Here is a 19,035-nt window from a genome sequence, read left to right as displayed (position 1 = left end):
GTGTCCTTAAGGATGGAGTGGTTTTGTCTGCTGTCTCTCCAGATTTGCGACGTGCTTTGCAAGAATTTCAGGCGGATAGACCTGATCGTTGTCCGTCTGGTAGACTGTTTGTTCCTGACGAGTGGACCACTAGAGTCATCTCGGAAGTTCATTCTTCTACTCTGGCAGGTCATCCGGGAATTTTTGGCACCAGAGATTTGGTGGCTAGATCCTTCTGGTGGCCTTCCCTGTCTCGAGATGTGCATGTTTTTGTGCAGTCTTGCGATGTGTGTGCTCGGGCCAAGCCTTGTTGTTCTAGGGCTAGTGGGTTGTTGTTGCCCTTGCCTATTCCGAAGAGGCCTTGGACGCACATCTCTATGGACTTTATCTCGGATCTCCCTGTTTCTCAGAAGATGTCTGTCATCTGGGTGGTGTGTGACTGTTTTTCTAAAATGGTTCATTTGGTGCCATTGCCTAAGTTGCCTTCCTCATCTGAGTTGGTCCCTCTGTTTTTTCAAAATGTGGTTCGCTTGCATGGTATTCCGGAAAACATCGTTTCTGACAGGGGTACCCAGTTCGTGTCTAGATTTTGGCGGGCAGTCTGTGCCAGGTTGGGCATTGATTTGTCCTTTTCGTCTGCATTCCATCCTCAGACCAATGGCCAGACGGAGCGAACTAATCAAACTTTGGAGACTTATTTGAGGTGTTTTGTGTCTGCGGATCAGGATGATTGGGTTGCCTTTCTGCCGTTGGCGGAGTTTGCTCTTAATAATCGGGCTAGTTCTGCCACTTTGGTTTCTCCTTTCTTTTGCAATTCAGGGTTTCATCCGCGTTTTTCATCTGGTCAGGTTGAATCTTCGGATTGTCCTGGAGTGGATACGGTGGTGGATCGGTTGCATCGGATTTGGGGACAAGTGGTGGATAATTTGGAATTGTCCCAGGAGAGGACTCAGCAGTTTGCTAACCGTCGTCGTCGTGTTGGTCCCCACCTTCGCGTTAGGGACTTGGTGTGGTTGTCTTCCCGTTTTGTCCCTATGAGGGTTTCTTCTCCCAAATTTAAGCCTCGGTTCATCGGTCCTTATAGGATTTTGGAGATTCTTAACCCTGTTTCCTTTCGTTTGGACCTCCCGGCATCTTTCGCTATCCATAATGTGTTCCATCGGTCGTTGTTGCGGAGATATGAGGTACCGGTGGTTCCTTCTACTGAACCTCCTGCTCCTGTGCTGGTGGAGGGTGAATTGGAGTACGTCGTGGAGAAGATCTTGGACTCCCGTATTTCCAGACGGAGACTTCAATATCTGGTTAAATGGAAAGGCTATGGTCAGGAAGATAATTCTTGGGTAACTGCCTCTGATGTTCATGCCTCGGATTTGGTTCGTGCCTTTCATAGGGCTCATCCAGATCGCCCTGGCGGTTCTTGTGAGGGTTCGGTGCCCCCTCCTTAAGGGGAGGGTACTGTTGTGTATCCGCTTTTTGGGCTCCCCTGGTGGTTGCTGGTGGTACTGGTGACTTGTTTGCACTTTGCTTCTTCTGTTCACCTGCTTCCATCAGTGTTTGGGAGTTTCCTATTTAGCCTTGCTCTCCAGTCATTTCCTTGCCGGTCATCATTGTAACCAGAGCCTTCGGTTGCATGTTCCTGCTACTAGTCTGCTGATCAGCTAAGTGGACTTTGTCCTTTTGTTTTGTACTTTTTGTCCAGTTTGCAGTTTTTGTAATTCTCTGTAGCTGGAAGCTCTTGCGGGCTGAAATTGCCACTCCTATGTCATGAGTTGACACAGGAGTCTTAAAGTAATTTCAGGATGGTTTTTGAAAGGGTTTTCAGTTGACCGTGAAGTCCTCTTTTGTATCCTTCTGCTATCTAGTAAGTGGACCTCTCTTTGCTAAATCTACTTTCATACTGTGTATGTCTTTTCCTCTTAATTCACCGTTATTACATGTGGGGGACTGCTATCATCTTTTGGGGTATTTCCCTAGAGGTAAGCCAGGTCTGTTTCTTCCTCTACCAGGCGTAGTTAGTCCTCCGGCTGGCGCGTGGCATATAGGAAGCCGTAGGTATGCTCCCTGGCTACTGTTAGTTGTGTGGTAGATTTAGCTCACGGTCAACTCGAGTTTCCATCACCCGAGAGCTCGTTCGTTACTTATGTGTTTTTTACGTTCCCTTGCCATTGGGAACCATGACAAAGGTCTTACTTTCTCTATAGGGGTAGCAAGTTTCTCAGGCTGCGTCGAGACGTCCAGGAATTTAGGCACGTTCACCGGCTACCTTTAGTGTGTTCGTTTAGGATCAGAATTGCGGTCAGTCCAGTTACCACCTCCCTAGAGCTCGTTCTATGTTCAGTAACTTAGCTAGTCAGTTCGGTGATCCTCAGCCACTAAGGATCATAACACTCCCCCCACTGGTTTTTGACTCAAACCTTCCCCCCTCAATTTGTATATGGACTAGTGACCTCTATAGGTTGCTTGTCAAGTACACATAGTCATGGCTGACCTGACTCATGGTTCCACCAGCCTGGACAATCCATCTGCATTTTGGTGTTGGCTGCCTCCTCTATATTGTATTGTAAAGTTATATTGTTGAAGACACAGCTCCATTTTACATCCTCTTTGACTTAAGCTCTGCTTACTGCACCCACAAATCGACATTGTAGCTCTCCCACATAATTTCCTAGGGCAATATCTGCAGGCAGGCCCCTCGTCACCCCAACCATGCATTGCTTGACCCCATTGCCAAAGTCTAGTTCTACACTTGCTTTTGGGATATTCTTCCATTGGCCTCCAGCTAATTCAATGGTAATCCCAGATCCATGCTGTATTGCCTCTAGTCGAACCACTCTGGGATCAGCTATAATGAGAAATGCCCCAGAGTCACAAAAGCCAAGAACTCTCCGACCATCCAGCATGACCTCCTGTAAGTGCTTTCTTTGAGGATTAAAGGAACTCGTGGTTGTGGCCCGCACCCAATAAACCCCTAATGGTCGAACATGGGTTTCTGAGCTATTAGGCAAATCAATTTGTAGGGGTGGCACCTCTGTTGTGAATTCTGCTCTTGGGTTCCCTCCGGTGGTTGTTGGTGGTAATACAGTTGTCCCTGGGTTGCAATCCTGGGCAGGTGTCCCTGTTGATTGCAGCTCTGACTGGGGTATTTAGGTGTGCAGGAATCATTAGCCCTTGCCAGTTGTCCATTGTTCTTGGAGGTTTTGCATCTCTGTCTGGTTCCTCCTGCCCTGCTGCCAAATCAGCTAAGATAAGTGTCTGGTTCTGTTTCTTCAGCACACATGCTGTGTGCTTTACAATTCAGTGCTATTTATTGTTTTTTCTTGTCCATCTTAGACTGTGTTTGGATTTGTTCAGTCAAGTTGGATTCTCAGGAGATGCAGATATACATTCCATGTCTTTAGTTAGATGGTGGAATTTTTGTATTATCTGCTGTGGATATTTTTAGGGTTTTAATACTGGCCGCTTAGTATTCTGTCCTATCCTTTCCTATTTAGCTAGCGTGGCCTCTTTTGCAAAATCCTGATTTCTGTCTGCGTGTGTCTTTCCTCTAATACTCACAGTCAATATTTGTGGGGGCTGCCTATCCTTTGGGGTTCTGCTCTGAGGCAAGATAGAATTCCCATTTCCATCTATAGGGGTATTTAGTCCTCCGGCTGTGTCAAGGTGTCTAGTGTTATGGACCTGGTGGTTAGGAGCACCATGAATGACCTGATGGTTAAACTGGAAATCGGGACAAGCTCTGGGGAGTGGGAGCTCTGCTGACCGCAAACCCTAATCCTACCACAAACACTAGAAATAGCCGTGGAGCGTACCTAACTCTTCCTAGACGCCTCTTCACAGCCTAAGAGCTAACTGCCCCTAAAGATAGAAAATAAAGCCTTACCTTGCCTCAGAGAAATTCCCCAAAGGAAAAGGCAGCCCCCCACAAATATTGACTGTGAATTAAGAGGAAAGTCACAAACACAGGAATGAAACAGGTTTCAGCAAAGGAGGCCAGTCTAAATAGACAGAGGATAGGAAAGGGAACTATGCGGTCAGCATAAAAAAACTACAAAAAAAAACACGCAGAGTGTGCAAAAACCTCCACACCAACTCACGGCGTGGAAGTGCCACTCTGCACCCCCAGAGTTTCCAGCTAGCAAGGCAATGTCATGATAGCAAGCTGGACAGAACTTAGCAAGTACTAAGAAATATATTCAGTAAGCAAAGAACCACAAATGAACTAGCAGGGACTTAGCTTCTGCTGGAGTAGACAGGTCATCAGAAGGATCCAAGAGAGATCTGAACCAGTACTGAAACATTGACAGCAGGCATGAAGTAACGATCTGAGTGGAGTTAAATAGAGAAGCCAGCCTAACAATAAACGAGGGCAGCTGGAAAGCCAACCTCAAGGATCAGCAGTACCACTCAAAGCCACCAGAGGGAGTCCAAGGACAGAACTCACCGAAGTACCATTCATGACCACGGGAGGGAGTCCGAGAACGGAATTCACAACAGTCTAGGATGTGTTAGGTACACCCCACGGCTACTTCTAGTTGCGGTGTCAGTTTAGGGTTTGCGGTCAGTACAGACTCCACCTTCTCCTGAGAAAGTCTCATGCTGCTCCAAGGTCACCGGATCATAACACACCTCTTCCTCCATTGTATTTGGCTGTAAATAATTGATAGGCTGATTTGGTGCAGGGTCAATCCTCAATTGACCCTGAGGGCAGGTGTCTTGCAGATGCCCAACCTGCCCACATCGGTAATATTTGCGCTGTATCGCACTCCTTCCCATTTGCCCTCTGGGGACAGAGGTAAGGGAACCTGGAGGCTGATATCTATGTGACAGTGCATGAGGTGGTTGTTGGAGTTGAGACCAATTTCTCCACTGTATAGCTTGGCATGTGGCCTGCAGATGCCGGGGATGCCCACATCTATAACACCTGCGCTCTACTACTTTCTCTTCTTGTAGCATTTCAGAGGAAGTGGCAGGACTAGCTGGAAGGTGAGTCACATGGGTATCAACATGAGGTGGTGGTCTAGTAGGACAGCAAACTTTGGGGATTGAAGGAGAAGAGACCACTGGTGGTGGGGTGCTGGTAGTTTTTACTCCATCCACCAGTAAATTTTTCCACTGAGGCTTGATGGTGAGAACCTCACCAGCTAAAGCAGTTGCTTGCTCCACTGTCACTGGTTTCCTCTCTTGGACTCATTCCCGGATCTCAGCGGGGCATTTGGCAAAGAACTGTTCTTTTAGGATGACCTGTTATGGGCTGGTGGTTTAGGAGCAACATGGGACGTGCTCTGGAGGAGGTGGTACCTGTACTGACCGCAGTTCCTGAGCTTAACACAACACTAGAAGTAGCCGTGGGATGTTCCTGTCACTCCCTAGACACCTCATCACAGCCGGAGAACTAACTACCCCTAAAGATAGAAACAGGAAAGCTTTCTTGCCTCAGAGAAAATCCCCAAAAGATAGGACAGCCCCCCACAAATATTGTCTGTGAGTGGAGAGGGAAATGACATACGCAGAATGAAACCAGAAAGGTAGCAGAGGAGGCCAGTCTAGCTAGATAGATAGAACAGGACAGAATACTGTGTGGTCAGTATTAAAAACTAGAAAAATCCACCACAGTGTTTACAAAAATCTCCACACCTGACTAAAGGTGTGGAGGGTAAATCTGCTTCCCAGAGCTTCCAGCGTAACTGAATAAATCCGTACTGACAAGCTGGACTAGAAAAAACATAGAAAGTGCAGAAAGATTAAGTCCACAACAAGTGGACTGCAAAAGAACAAAGCAAGGACTTATCTTTGCTGAACTGGTCAGAATATCAGGGAAATCCAAGCAGAGATGTGAATCCAACCAGGAACCATTGACAACTGGCACAGGCTGAAGGATAGAACCAGGCTAAATAGCCAAGCCAGAAAGACAATCAGTGGAAGCAGCTGCTGACTACTAAATCCAAGGAGCAGCAGTACCACTGAAAACCACCGGAGGGAGCCCAAGAGCAGAACTCACAAAAGTGCTACTTATAACCACCGGAGGGAGCCCAAGAGCGGAATTCACAACAGTACCCCCCCCTTGAGGAGGGGTCACCGAACCCTCACCAGAGCCCCCAGGCCAATCGGGATGAGCCAAATGAAAAGCACGTACCAAATCGGCAGCATGGACATCGGAGGCAAAAACCCAAGAGTTATCCTCCTGGCCATAACCCTTCCACTTGACCAGATACTGAAGTTTCCGCCTTGAACGACGAGAATCCAAAATCTTCTCCACCACATATTCCAGCTCCCCCTCAACCAACACTGGAGCAGGAGGGTCAACGGAGGGAACCATGGGCACCACATATCTCCGCAACAAAGATCTATGGAACACATTATGAATGGAAAACGAAGCTGGAAGGGCCAAACGAAAAGACACCGGATTGATAATTTCCGAAATCCTATAAGGACCAATAAAACGAGGTTTGAACTTAGGGGAAGAGACCTTGATAGGAACATGACGAGAAGACAACCAGACCAAATCCCCAACCCGAAGCCGGGGACCAACGCACCGACGGCGGTTAGCAAAACGTTGAGCCTTTTCCTGAGACATTGTTAAATTGTCCACCACATGAGTCCAAATCCGCTGCAACCTGTCCACCACAGAATCCACCCCAGGACAGTCCGAAGGCTCAACCTGCCCTGAAGAAAAACAAGGATGAAAACCGAAATTGCAAAAAAAAGGCGAAACCAAAGTAGCCGAACTAGCCCGATTATTAAGGGCAAACTCGGCCAACGGCAAGAAGGTAACCCAATCATCCTGATCAGCAGACAAAAAGCATCTCAAGTAGGTTTCCTAGGTCTGATTGGTTCGCTCCGTCTGTCCATTTGTCTGAGGGTGAAACGCCGAAGAAAAAGACAAATTAATGCCCATTCTACCACAAAAGGACCGCCAAAACCTAGAAACAAACTGGGTACCTCTGTCAGACACAATATTCTCCGGAATACCATGCAAACGAACCACATGCTGGAAAAACAATGGAACCAAATCAGAGGAGGAAGGCAACTTAGGCAAAGGTACCAAATGGACCATTTTAGAAAACCGGTCACAAACCACCCAGATGACAGGCATCTTCTGAGACACAGGAAGATCGGAAATAAAATCCATGGAAATATGCGTCCAGGGCCTCTCAGGGATAGGCAAGGGCAAAAGCAACCCACTAGCACGAGAACAGCAGGGCTTAGCCTGAGCACAAATCCCACAGGACTGCACAAAGGAACGCACATCCCGTGACAAAGAAGGCCACCAAAAGGACCTGGCAACCAAATCTCTGGTTCCAAAGATCCCAGGATGACCAGCCAACACCGAACAATGGATCTCAGAAATCACCTTATTAGTCCATCTATCAGGAACAAACAATTTCCCCACAGGACAGCGGTCGGGTCTATCAGCCTGAAACTCCTGAAGCACCCACTGCAAATCAGGGGAGATAGCAGAAAGAATCACCCCCTCCTTGAGAATACTAGCCGGCTCACGGACTCCTGGAGAATCAGGCAAAAAACTCCTAGACAAGGCATCAGCTTTCACATTCTTAGATCCCGGAAGATACGAGACCACAAAATCAAAACGGGAGAAAAACAAAGACCAACGAGCCTGTCTAGGATTCAAGCGCTTGGCCGACTCAAGGTAAATCAAACTCGATGCTTGGCTCCCTCAAGCCAATGTCGCCACTCCTCGAATGCCCACTTCCTGGCCAACAACTCCCGATTGCTGACATCATAATTACGCTCAGCAGGCGAAAACTTTCTGGAGAAGAAAGCACACGGCTTCAACACAGAGCCATCAGAGCTTCTCTGAGACAGAACAGCTCCTGCCCCAATCTCAGAAGCGTCAACCTCAACCTGAAAAGGGAGAAACATCTGGCTGACGCAACACAGGGGCAGAAGTATAACGACGCTTAAGCTCCTGAAAGGCCTCCACAGCCGCAGAGGACCAATTCACCACATCTGCACCTTTCTTGGTCAAATCGGTCAGAGGTTTAACCACAGTAGAAAAATTAGCAATGAAGCGGCGATAAAAATTAGCAAAGCCCAAAAATTTCTGAAGGCTCTTCACAGATGTGGGCTGAGTCCAATCATAAATAGCCTGGACCTTAACAGGGTCCATTTCAATAGCCGAGGGAGAAAAAATGAACCCCAGAAAAGAAACCTTCTGAACTCCAAAAAGGCACTTAGACCCCTTCACAAACAGTGTATTAGCACGAAGAATCTGAAATACCATCCTGACCTGCCTCACATGAGTCTCCCAATCATCGGAAAAAAACAAAATATCATCCAAATATACAATCATAAGTTTATCCAAATACTCCCGGAAAATATCATGCATAAAGGACTGAAACACAGATGGAGCATTAGAAAACCCGAAAGGCATCACAAGATATTCAAAATGGCCTTCGGGCGTATTAAATGCTGTTTTCCTTTCATCACCCTGTTTGATGCGGACCAGATTATACGCCCCTCGAAGGTCAATCTTGGTAAACCAGCTAGCCCCTTTGATCCGAGCAAACAAATCAGAAAGCAAAGGCAAAGGGTACTGGAATTTGACCGTGATCTTATTGAGAAGGCGATAATCTATACAGGGCCTCAAGGAGCCATCCTTCTTGGCAACAAAAAAGAACCCCGCTCCCAACGGTGTCGAAGACGGGCGAATATGCCCCTTCTCCAAGGACTCTTTTACATAAGTCCGCATAGCGGTATGCTCTGGCACAGACAGATTGTAAAGTCGACCCTTAGGGAACTTACAGCCAGGAATCAAATTAATAGCGCAATCACAGTCCCTATGAGGAGGCAGAGGACTGGATTTAGGCTCCTCAAATATATCCTGGAAATCCGACAAAAACTCAGGAACTTCAGAAGAAGGGGACGAGGAAATTGACATCAGAGGAATGTCACTATGTATCCCCTGACAACCCCAACTAGTCACGGACATAGATTTCCAATCCAGCACTGGATTATGTACCTGTAACCATGGAAACCCCAGCACAACCACATCATGCAAATTATGCAACACCAAAAAGCGAATATTTTCCTGATGTGCTGGAGCCATGTTCATGGCTAACTGTGTCCAGTACTGAGGTTTATTCTTGGCCAATGGCGTAGCATCAATCCCCCTCAAGGGAATAGGACTCTGCAAAGGCTCCAAGGAAAAACCACAGCGCTTGGCAAATTCCAGGTCCATTAAGTTCAGGGCAGCGCCAGAATCCACAAATGCCATTACAGAAAAGGACGACAATGAGCAAATCAGGGTAATAGACAAGAGAAATTTAGGCTGTAAAGTACTGATGGTAACCGACTTAGCAACCCTCTTAGTTCGCTTCGGGCAGTCAGAGATAGCATGAGTAGCGTCACCACAGAAAAAACACAGCCCATTCTGACGTCTGAACTCCTGCCGTTCTGCTCTCGTCAAAACTCTGTCGCATTGCATAGGCTCAGAACTCTGCCCAGAGGACACCGCCATATGGTGCACCACCTTACGTTCACGTAAGCGCCGATCAATCTGAATGGCCAGAGACATTGATTCGTTCAAACCAGCAGGCGTGGGAAACCCCACCATAACATCTTTAAGAGCTTCAGAAAGACCCTTTCAGAAAATAGCCGCCAGGGCATCCTCATTCCATTTTGTAAGCACAGACCACTTTCTAAATTTCTGACAATATATCTCTACTGCTTCCTGACCCTGACACAGAGCCAGCAAAAATTTTTCTGCCTGATCCACAGAATTGGGTTCGTCATAAAGCAGTCCAAGTGCTTGAAAAAACGAATCTATATTGAGCAATGCAGGATTCCCTGGCTCAAGGGAGAATGCCCAGTCCTGCGGGTCGCCACGCAACAGAGAAATAACAATCTTCACCTGCTGAATGGGGTCACCAGAGGAACGGGGTCTCAGAGCAAAAAATAATCTGCAATTATTTTTAAAATTCAAAAACCTAGATCTATCCACAGAAAACAAATCAGGAATAGGAATTCTAGGCTCAGAAACAGGAGTTTGAACAACATAGTCTTGGATACTCTGTACCCTTGCAGCGAGATGATCAACACACGCAGACAAACTCTGAACCTCCATATCAGCACCAAGCTCCTGCACCATCCAAAAATCAAGGGGAAAAAAAAGGACAAAACAAGCAACACAAAAAAAAAATAAAATTAATCAGAACTTTCTCTTCCCTCTTTTGAGATGCATTTAACACATTGTGGGCCAGCTGTACTGTTATGACCTGGTGGGTACGGAGCGGTACTGAGATGACCTGGTGGGCAAAACCAATCATGAACTCGCTAAGGAGCAGCACTGAAATGACCTGGTGGGTAAAACAAAAATAGGACTAGCTCTGAGGAGGTGGTAACTTTACTGACCGCAATCCCTACTCCTAACACCAACACTAGAAATAGCCGTGGAGCGTTCCTATCTCTGCCTAGACGCCTCTGCACAGCCTAAGAACTAGCTACCCCTGAAGATGGAAACGGAAAGCTATCTCGCCTCAGAGAAACCCCCAAAGGAAGATAGCCCCCCACAAATATTGACGGTGAGTGGAGAGGGAAAATGACAAACTCAGAAATGAAACTAGATTTTTTAGCAAAGGAGGCCAATACTACCTAAATAGACAGAGATAGAAAAGGCTACTGTGCGGTCAGTATAAAAACTAAAAGTCCACGCAGAGTTTACAAAAATAACCACCACACCGACTCACGGTGTGGAGGGGCAAATCTGCGACCCCAGAGCTTCCAACTAGCCGGAATATTTCATAATGACAAGCTGGACAAAAGAGACATAAATTGAACTGAACAGAAGGTCATAAGCAGGGAAATACCCAAAAAGTAGCAGACTTATCTTAAGCTGAAAATGGACTGGCCAACAGAGAACTTCCAGGAAAGGACTGAATCCACAGGAAATACATTGACAGCTGGCATCCACTAAAGCCAAAAGCCCAGTTAAATAACAAGGCCAGGAAACCGATTAGTGAACGCAGCTGCTAAGTTCCACTTGAAACCACCAGAGGGTGCCCAAGAGCAGAACTCCCAAAAATACCATTCGCAACCACAGGATGGAGCCCATGAACGGAATTCACAACAGATCCCGGAAGATACGAAACCACAAAATCAAAACGGGAGAAAAACAGGGACCATCGAGCCTGTCTAGGGTTCAGCCGCTTGGCCGACTCGAGGTAAATCAGATTCTTATGATCAGTCAAGACCACAACGTGGTGCTTGGCTCCCTCAAGCCAATGTCGCCACTCCTCAAATTCCCACTTCATGGCCAACAACTCCCGATTGCCGACATCATAATTGCGCTCCGCAGGCAAAAACTTTCTGGAAAAAAAGGCACACGGTTTCATCAAAGAACCATCAGAACTCCTCTGAGACAAAACGGCCCCTGCCCCAATCTCAGAAGCGTCAACCTCAACCTGAAAAGGAAGAGAAACATCCGGCTGACGCAACATAGGGGCAGAAGTAAATCGGCGTTTAAGCTCCTGAAAGGCCTCAACAGCCGCAGAGGACCAATTCATCACATCAGCGCCTTTCTTCGTCAAATCGGTCAGGGGCTTAACCACACTGGAAAAGTTGGCAATGAAACGGCGATAAAAATTAGCAAAGCCCAAAAATTTCTGAAGACTCTTCACAGATGTGGGTTGAATCCAGTCATGAATGGCTTGGACCTTAACAGGATCCATTTCTATAGACGAGGGAGAAAAAATAAAACCCAAAAAAGAGACCTTCTGAACTCCAAATAGGCACTTAGACCCCTTCACAAATAAAGCATTATCACAAAGGATCTGGAATACCATCCTGACCTGCTTCACATGAGACTCCCAATCATCGGAACAAATCAAAATATCATCCAAATACACAATCATGAATTTATCAAGATAATTGCGGAAAATATCATGCATTAAGGACTGAAATACAGAAGGAGCATTAGAGAGCCCGAAAGGCATCACAAGGTATTCAAAATGGCCTTCGGGCGTATTAAATGCAGTTTTCCATTCGTCACCCTGTTTAATACGAACAAGATTATATGCCCCTCGAAGGTCAATCTTAGTAAACCAACTAGCCCCCTTGATCCGAGCAAACAAATCAGAAAGCAAAGGTAAAGGGTATTGGAATTTGACCGTGATCTTATTAAGAAGGCGATAATCAATACAGGGTCTCAAGGAGCCATCCTTCTTGGCAACAAAAAAGAATCCCGCTCCCAATCGTGAGGAAGACGGCCGAATATGCCCCTTCTCCAAAGACTCCTTAACATAACTCCGCATGGCGGCATGCTCTGGCACAGACAGATTGAAAAGTCGGCCCTTAGGGAACTTACAGCCAGGAATCAAGTTAATAGCACAATCACAGTCCCTATGTGGAGGAAGGGAACTGGACTTGGGCTCATCAAATACATCCTGGAAATCCGACAAAAACTCAGGAACTTCAGAAGAGGGGGAAGAGGAAATTGACATCAAAGGAACGTCACTATGTACCCCTTGACAACCCCAACTAGTCACAGACATAGATTTCCAATCCAGCACCGGATTATGTCCCTGTAACCATGGAAAACCCAGTACAACACCATCATGCAAATTATGCAACACCAGAAAACGGCAATCTTCCTGATGTGCTGGAGCCATGCACATGGTCAGCTGAGTCCAATACTGAGGTTTATCCTTGGCTAACGGTGTAGCATCAATGCCCCTCAAAGGAATAGGGCTCTGCAAAGGCTGCAAGGAAAAACCACAGCGCCTGGCGAATTCCAAGTCCATCAAGTTCAGGGCAGCGCCTGAATCCACAAATGCCATAACAGAAAAGGACGATAATGAGCAAATCAAGGTCACAGATAAGAGAAATTTAGGCTGTACAGTACTGATGGCAACAGACCTAGCGACCCACTTAGTACGCCTAGGGCAATCAGAAATAACATGAGCAGAATCACCACAGTAAAAACACAGCCTATTCTGGCGTCTGAATCCCTGCCGTTCTGCTCTAGTCAAAATCCTATCACATTGCATAGGCTCAGGATTCTGCTCAGAGGATACTGCCATATGGTGCACAACTTTGTGCTCGCGCAGGCGCCGATCAATCTGAATGGCTAGAGACATAGATTCGCTCAAACCAGCAGGCGTGGGGAACCCCACCATAACATCTTTAAGGGCTTTCTGAAAATTGCTGCCAGAGCCTCCTCATTCCATTTAGTGAGCACAGACCATTTTCTAAATTTCTGGCAGTATACTTCTGCCGCTTCCTGACCCTGACACAGGGCCAACAAGGTCTTTTCTGCATGATCCAGAGAATTAGGTTTGTCATACAATAATCCGAGCGCTTGAAAAAATGCGTCTACATTAAGCAATGCCGGATCCCATGATTCAAGGTAGAATGCCCAGTCCTGAGGGTCACCACGCAGCAGAGAGATGACAATTTTAACCTGCTGAATGGAATCACCAGAGGAATGGGGTTTCAAGGCAAAAAACAATTTGCAGTTATTTTTAAAGTTCAAAAACTTGGATCTGTCCCCAAAAAACAAATCAGGGGTTGGAATTCTAGGCTCTAAAGCCGGAGTCTGGACAACATAATCTTGGATGCTCTGTACTCTTGCAGCAAGTTGATCCACACGAGAAAACAAACCCTGAACATCCATGCCAGCGCCAAAATCCTGAACCACCCAGAGATTAAGAGGAAAAAAAAGACAAAACAGACTGCAGAAAAAAAAATGGCTGAGAACTTCCTTTTCCTTCTTTTGAGATGCATTTAATTCATTTTTGGCCAGTTGTGCTGTTATGGGCTGGTGATTTAGGAGCAACATGGGACGTGCTCTGGAGGAGGTGGTACCTGTACTGACTGCAGTTCCTGAGCTTAACACAACACTAGAAGTAGCCGTGGGATGTTCCTGTCACTCCCTAGACACCTCGTCACAGCCGGAGAACTAACTACCCCTAAGGATAGAAACAGGAAAGCTATCTTGCCTCAGAGAAAATCCCCAAAGGATAGGACAGCCCCCCACAAATACTGACTGTGAGTGGAGAGGGAAATGACATACGCAGAATGAAACCAGGATGTAGCAGAGGAGGCCAGTCTAGCTAGATAGATAGAACAGGACAGAATACTGTGCGGTCAGTATTAAAAACTAGAAAAATCCACCACAGTGTTTACAAAAATCTCCACACCTGACTAAAGGTGTGGAGGGTAAATCTGCTTCCCAGAGCTTCCAGCTTAACTGAATAAATCCATACTGACAAGCTGGACTAGAAAAAACATAGAAAGTGCAGAAAGATTAAGTCCACAACAAGTGGACTGCAAAAGAACAAAGCAAGGACTTATCTTTGCTGAACTGGTCAGAATATCAGGGAAATCCAAGCAGAGATGTGAATCCAACCAGGAACCATTGACAACTGGCACAGGCTGAAGGATAGAACCAGGCTAAATAGCCGAGCCAGAAAGACAATCAGTGGAAGCAGCTGCTGACTACTAAATCCAAGGAGCAGCTGTACCACTTAAAACCACCGGAGGGAGCCCAAGAGCAGAACTCACAAAAGTGCCACTTACAACCACCGGGGGGAGCCCAAGAGCGGAATTCACAACAATGACCTGGAGGAAAATCTCCCAAGTTAAGGCCCCCTCTCCCTCTAGCCAGCGGTGACACAATTGTTTGAGCCTGTGGGCATATATCTTGAAAGACACTTCCCCCTCACAGGCTAAGGAGGGGAAGTGCATTTCATTCAGTGTGGGAGCTAATATGGGGGCCATTATTCAACAAGGGAACTAATGTGTGGCCAATACACAATGTGAGAGCTAATATGGGCCCTTTATACAACAAGGGAGCTAATATTGGGCCATTATACAGAATGTGAGCTAATATGGGGGCTATTATACAGGGGAGAGTCAATATTGGGTCCATAATACAGTGTGAAAACTAATGTGGGGTCATTATATAGCATGAAAGCTAATATTGGGCCGTTATACACAATGTTAGCTAATATTGGGCCATTATACAGGTCAGAGCTAATATGAGCACCTTTATACAGCATGGGAGATAATATGTGGATCATTATACAGCATGGTAGCTAATGTTTGGGCCATTATACAGTGTGGAAGGTAATGGGCAGCCATGATATATTGTGGGAGCTAATGCGGGGAGTATTACACAGCCTGGGAGCTAATATTGGGCAATTATACAGCATGGGAGCTAATGTGGGGGCCAGTATACAGCATGGAATCAAATTTGTGAGTCATTATACAGCATGGGGGCTAATGTGGGGGCCATTATACAGTGTGAAAGCAAATGCGGGGGGCCATTATACAGTGTGGGAGCTAATGCAGGGGCCATTATACAGTGTGAGAGTTAATGCGGGGGCCATTATACAGCATGGAAGCTAATGCAGGGGCCATTATACAGTGTGGGAGCCAATGTGGGGGCCATTATACAGCATGAAAGCTAATGCAGGGCCATTATACAGTGTGGGAGCTAAGGTGGGGGCCATTATACAGCGTAGGACTGAGGAATGAAAAGGGGCATGTTATTTTTAAGCGACAGCCAGAAGGGGGGATGTTATTACTGTATATGGGCTAGAATAGGGAACATTATTACAGTACTGGGGGCATTATACTGTACTGGGGCTATAAGACTATAATGGGGGACAGTGTATTGCACTAGGGCCACAGAAGGGGACCTTATGATGTATGGGAGCCACAGAGGTGGACAAACTGTATGGGAGCCAGAATGGGGGTCATTTTTACTGTATTGGGGCCAGAATAGGGGGCACTATTACTGTATGGGGCCAGAATGAGAGACTTTATTACTGTGAGAGGTTCACAAAGTGCAGGATATCACTATTTTAATATATTCTATTTTTGGAAATATTGTTTCTCTGGGGGAGTAAAGCTGTTCTGTGCAGGCAAGACAGTAATTTGCTCTGGTCGGCGGTGTGCAAGATACACATGTGCGGCAGGATGTCTGCCGTGCTTGCAGGAACACCCGATTGGTCACGTTTCGTACTCTGGACACTCTTCTGCACACATTTATTGTTTTGTGGCCCTGCCTGCCCTCAGACACACATCCTTGTAAGAGGAGTCTTGTGACAATAATTGCCGATGCCAACTGCCAGAATGAAGCAACATGTATGCCACCCCATTAGTTGCCTGCTATCTGTGTCCCTACAAATCTTTGAATGTTATGTAATTTAATCTGATGGCTAGGGGCTATTATTTTAAGATTATTACATGCAGGATTTGCCATGTTTCCTTTATGAGCGTGGTGGCGGGGGATTCATTATAAGCCCCAGACCATTAGTATGATAATCCCCAACACCAATTACGTAACAGTAACACTGACATCAGTTGCTTTCAATAATCTCATAATAAAATGCTTACGTTTTATGAGATTATCAAATGTAGTGCAGAACATGCCAGAGTTACTGTCTGGGGGAGCCTAAGAGCATGTGATGATTATTAACTTCAAATAATGGTTATTGGGTTACTTAGCCACCCCAAGAAGTAGACAGGATGTGCAGTAAATATTCATACATCAGAGTCTCCTGGCTAGGTTGGGTTTGATGGTTGCTAATTGTTGATCATTTATTACCATGGATTGATCTATCAGTAACAGATCATTCTACACACATAAACTGTCATTGTGTTCGATAGCACATGTGGAGCGCCCGCTAGGACCGTGGGGTACTGGTACCGGGCCGGTTCTGGTCTTAAAGGGGGGTGGTCACAGTGGCAATGACCCTGTCCATGGCCATGGGCATCCAGTAGAAAGGGGTTCACGAAAAAGGGGAATAAAGTCTAATGTAGTGTTCGTGACGACACCTGTGGTACTCGGCCAGAGATGGCTGACGCTGCTTAAAGGGTCCACTGGGGATGATGGTATTGCAGCTTAGATGGTATGACTCCCCACAGGTAGAGAATAATCCCCAGGGCTCCAGGTGTAGTTGGTAAGGATAGTAGATGGTGAAGTGCAGGAAAGAACTATTGGACACTTACCTTTTACTGATGCTGTTCAGGTACAGGTAACAGATAGTCTCTGGAATCTGGGCAGCCTGGAAGCGATTTGGAGTCCCCTTAACCAGTTGGGGTTGGAAGCCTTTCTTACTGTGCTGTGTTCTCAGTCCCTTGCTGCCTGAGGCTTCATACAAGATCCTCTCTTTCTCTGTCCTTTTAGTTGGACACTACCCGCATGGCAGGCAAGTCAAGCCTTTTTACAGGGGTCCTTTCTTGTGGTGACTCCGGACTCTATCTGCTGCTGTGCCTTTTGGTGTAATGGTGGCCAGGAGACTTGGAATCTCCTGCCCTCCAGTTTCTGCTTTTGGGCTTACAGTTACCCCCACAACCTCGGAATTCTGGCCTCCGGTTTCTTGTGCTGATCCTGGAGGGAGCCCACTCGCAGCTCCACTCCCAGTATCTTTCGTCTCCTTTGCTCCTTCTCCCCTTACTGTTTCCTTCAATCTGTCTGACTCTCCTGTCAGGAGCTGCAGAGTCGTATGTCTGTTCTGCTCCAGCTCTCCTCACAGACTCTTCTAACAGACCCCCCTCACAGACTCTTCTAACAGACTCCTAAATCCTCCTCCAGCCAGAATATATATAGGGAAGCTACCCTCAAACCGGGTCTAGAGCTCCCCCTTCTGGCCTGGAGTCAGAACAGTGTTGTGTGTATGTGTTACCTATTAAATGGATCCTTGTCGCTTCCAGGCATGGCATCACCTCCCCCGAAAGGAAGGAAATACCACTGTAACAACTGGCTTCCTGGGGTGTTACACATGACCTGTTTACAAAGGACAATGTGCTGCCGACAATATTGGATATACTGGTATCTCATTTTAAGTGATAAACATGTAACCAATAGGAAAATTGTTCAGTGTAGAGCACTGTAGAAATATGAACCCAGTCTTATGCTAGCCGAGTTCAATACCACTCGTGGTCCAAAACATACAGGTCTCATAGAAGACAGTTTTCTGGCCATCATAACATTGAGGACCATAGAGATGACTCTGCTGCTATATATTTTATGTTCTAATAGTACACACCTTTTTTGTTATCCTAAATTATAAAAATAAAATGTTCAAAGTTTTTTAACACTATGTTTCTCGCTACAGGTGCAGACTCAAAGTGTTATGGTGAGTAAGACATTTAAATAATGACCAAATCCATACAATTATGTGTCCTATCTTTATTTTTGGAACATATTCTATTTTCAAGTTTCTCCTAATAATTAAACAGTAAAAAATGGGCAGTACACAGATGAAATGTGGATGATAACTACTGTATGTACTCACCATATTTTGACTGACTGATGGACTTGCAATGGCAAATTTGATTAGTGCAAAATGAAAGTATATCTTTTTTTCTTTTTTATTGTGGACACTCAGTCGGTAAAACACCAAGGACATTTGAACGATCACTAACTATAATAGGGACATTTTATATTCTTGAAAAACATGTATAACAGATTTACATGAAACACAGACATCTATTTGAGGCCTTATAGCGTAGGTAGGAAGGCCAGTTCAAAAACTCTATGCCTAGCCCCCTCCAACCAATGCTTCCATTCATCTAAATCTGTTTTAACAGCCAAAAGTTCCCTATCGCTTATATATATATATATATATATATATATATATATATATATAGTTGGACTCTGCTTGTAAGAATTTCCAAGATAAAATAACGCGCAAGGATGAAAGTAACCGTCCTTGTTCAGTGAAAGAAAAGCACTCATCTCCACAAAGAGGTGTCCACCTCAACCACAAAAGGCAAATCAATATTGGGTTGACTGCGGACAGGATCTTTAGAAGAGGCTGTCTTAAGAGCAGAAAAGCATTAACCGCTTCAGTAGACCTAGAGGAAAAGTCAGTACCCTTCCTGGTCATATCAGTAAGAAGTTTGAGCATGACTGAAAAGTTGTTAATGAACTTACGATAATAATTAGCAAAACCTAAGAACCTTTGTAAAGCTTTAAAATTAGTAGGTAGCATCCAATCAAGGACGGCCTGTACCTTAAGGGGATCCATGTAAAAACCTTTAGCAGAAATCAAATCACCCAAAAACTAAGTCTGCTGTGCTTCAAAT

General features: G+C 45.8%; 1 protein-coding gene across 2 annotated transcripts in view; it reads left to right on the top strand.

Annotated features, from left to right (window-relative positions):
* LOC143815762 (uncharacterized) overlaps window positions 1-19,035 on the top strand; it is a 785,716-nt gene that overhangs the window by 467,713 nt on the left and 298,968 nt on the right. For both annotated transcript variants that reach the window (XM_077295356.1, XM_077295355.1), the window contains exon 28: window positions 18,063-18,083. In XM_077295356.1, the coding sequence (XP_077151471.1) occupies window positions 18,063-18,083 (21 nt within the window). The remainder of the gene's footprint in view (window positions 1-18,062; window positions 18,084-19,035) is intronic.

This window comes from Ranitomeya variabilis, chromosome 3 (assembly GCF_051348905.1).
Source record: "Ranitomeya variabilis isolate aRanVar5 chromosome 3, aRanVar5.hap1, whole genome shotgun sequence".
NCBI classification, from domain to species: Eukaryota; Metazoa; Chordata; class Amphibia; order Anura; family Dendrobatidae; genus Ranitomeya; species Ranitomeya variabilis.
Note: the sequence above shows the minus strand (reverse complement) of the source record. Positions and strands in the feature narration are given on the sequence as shown.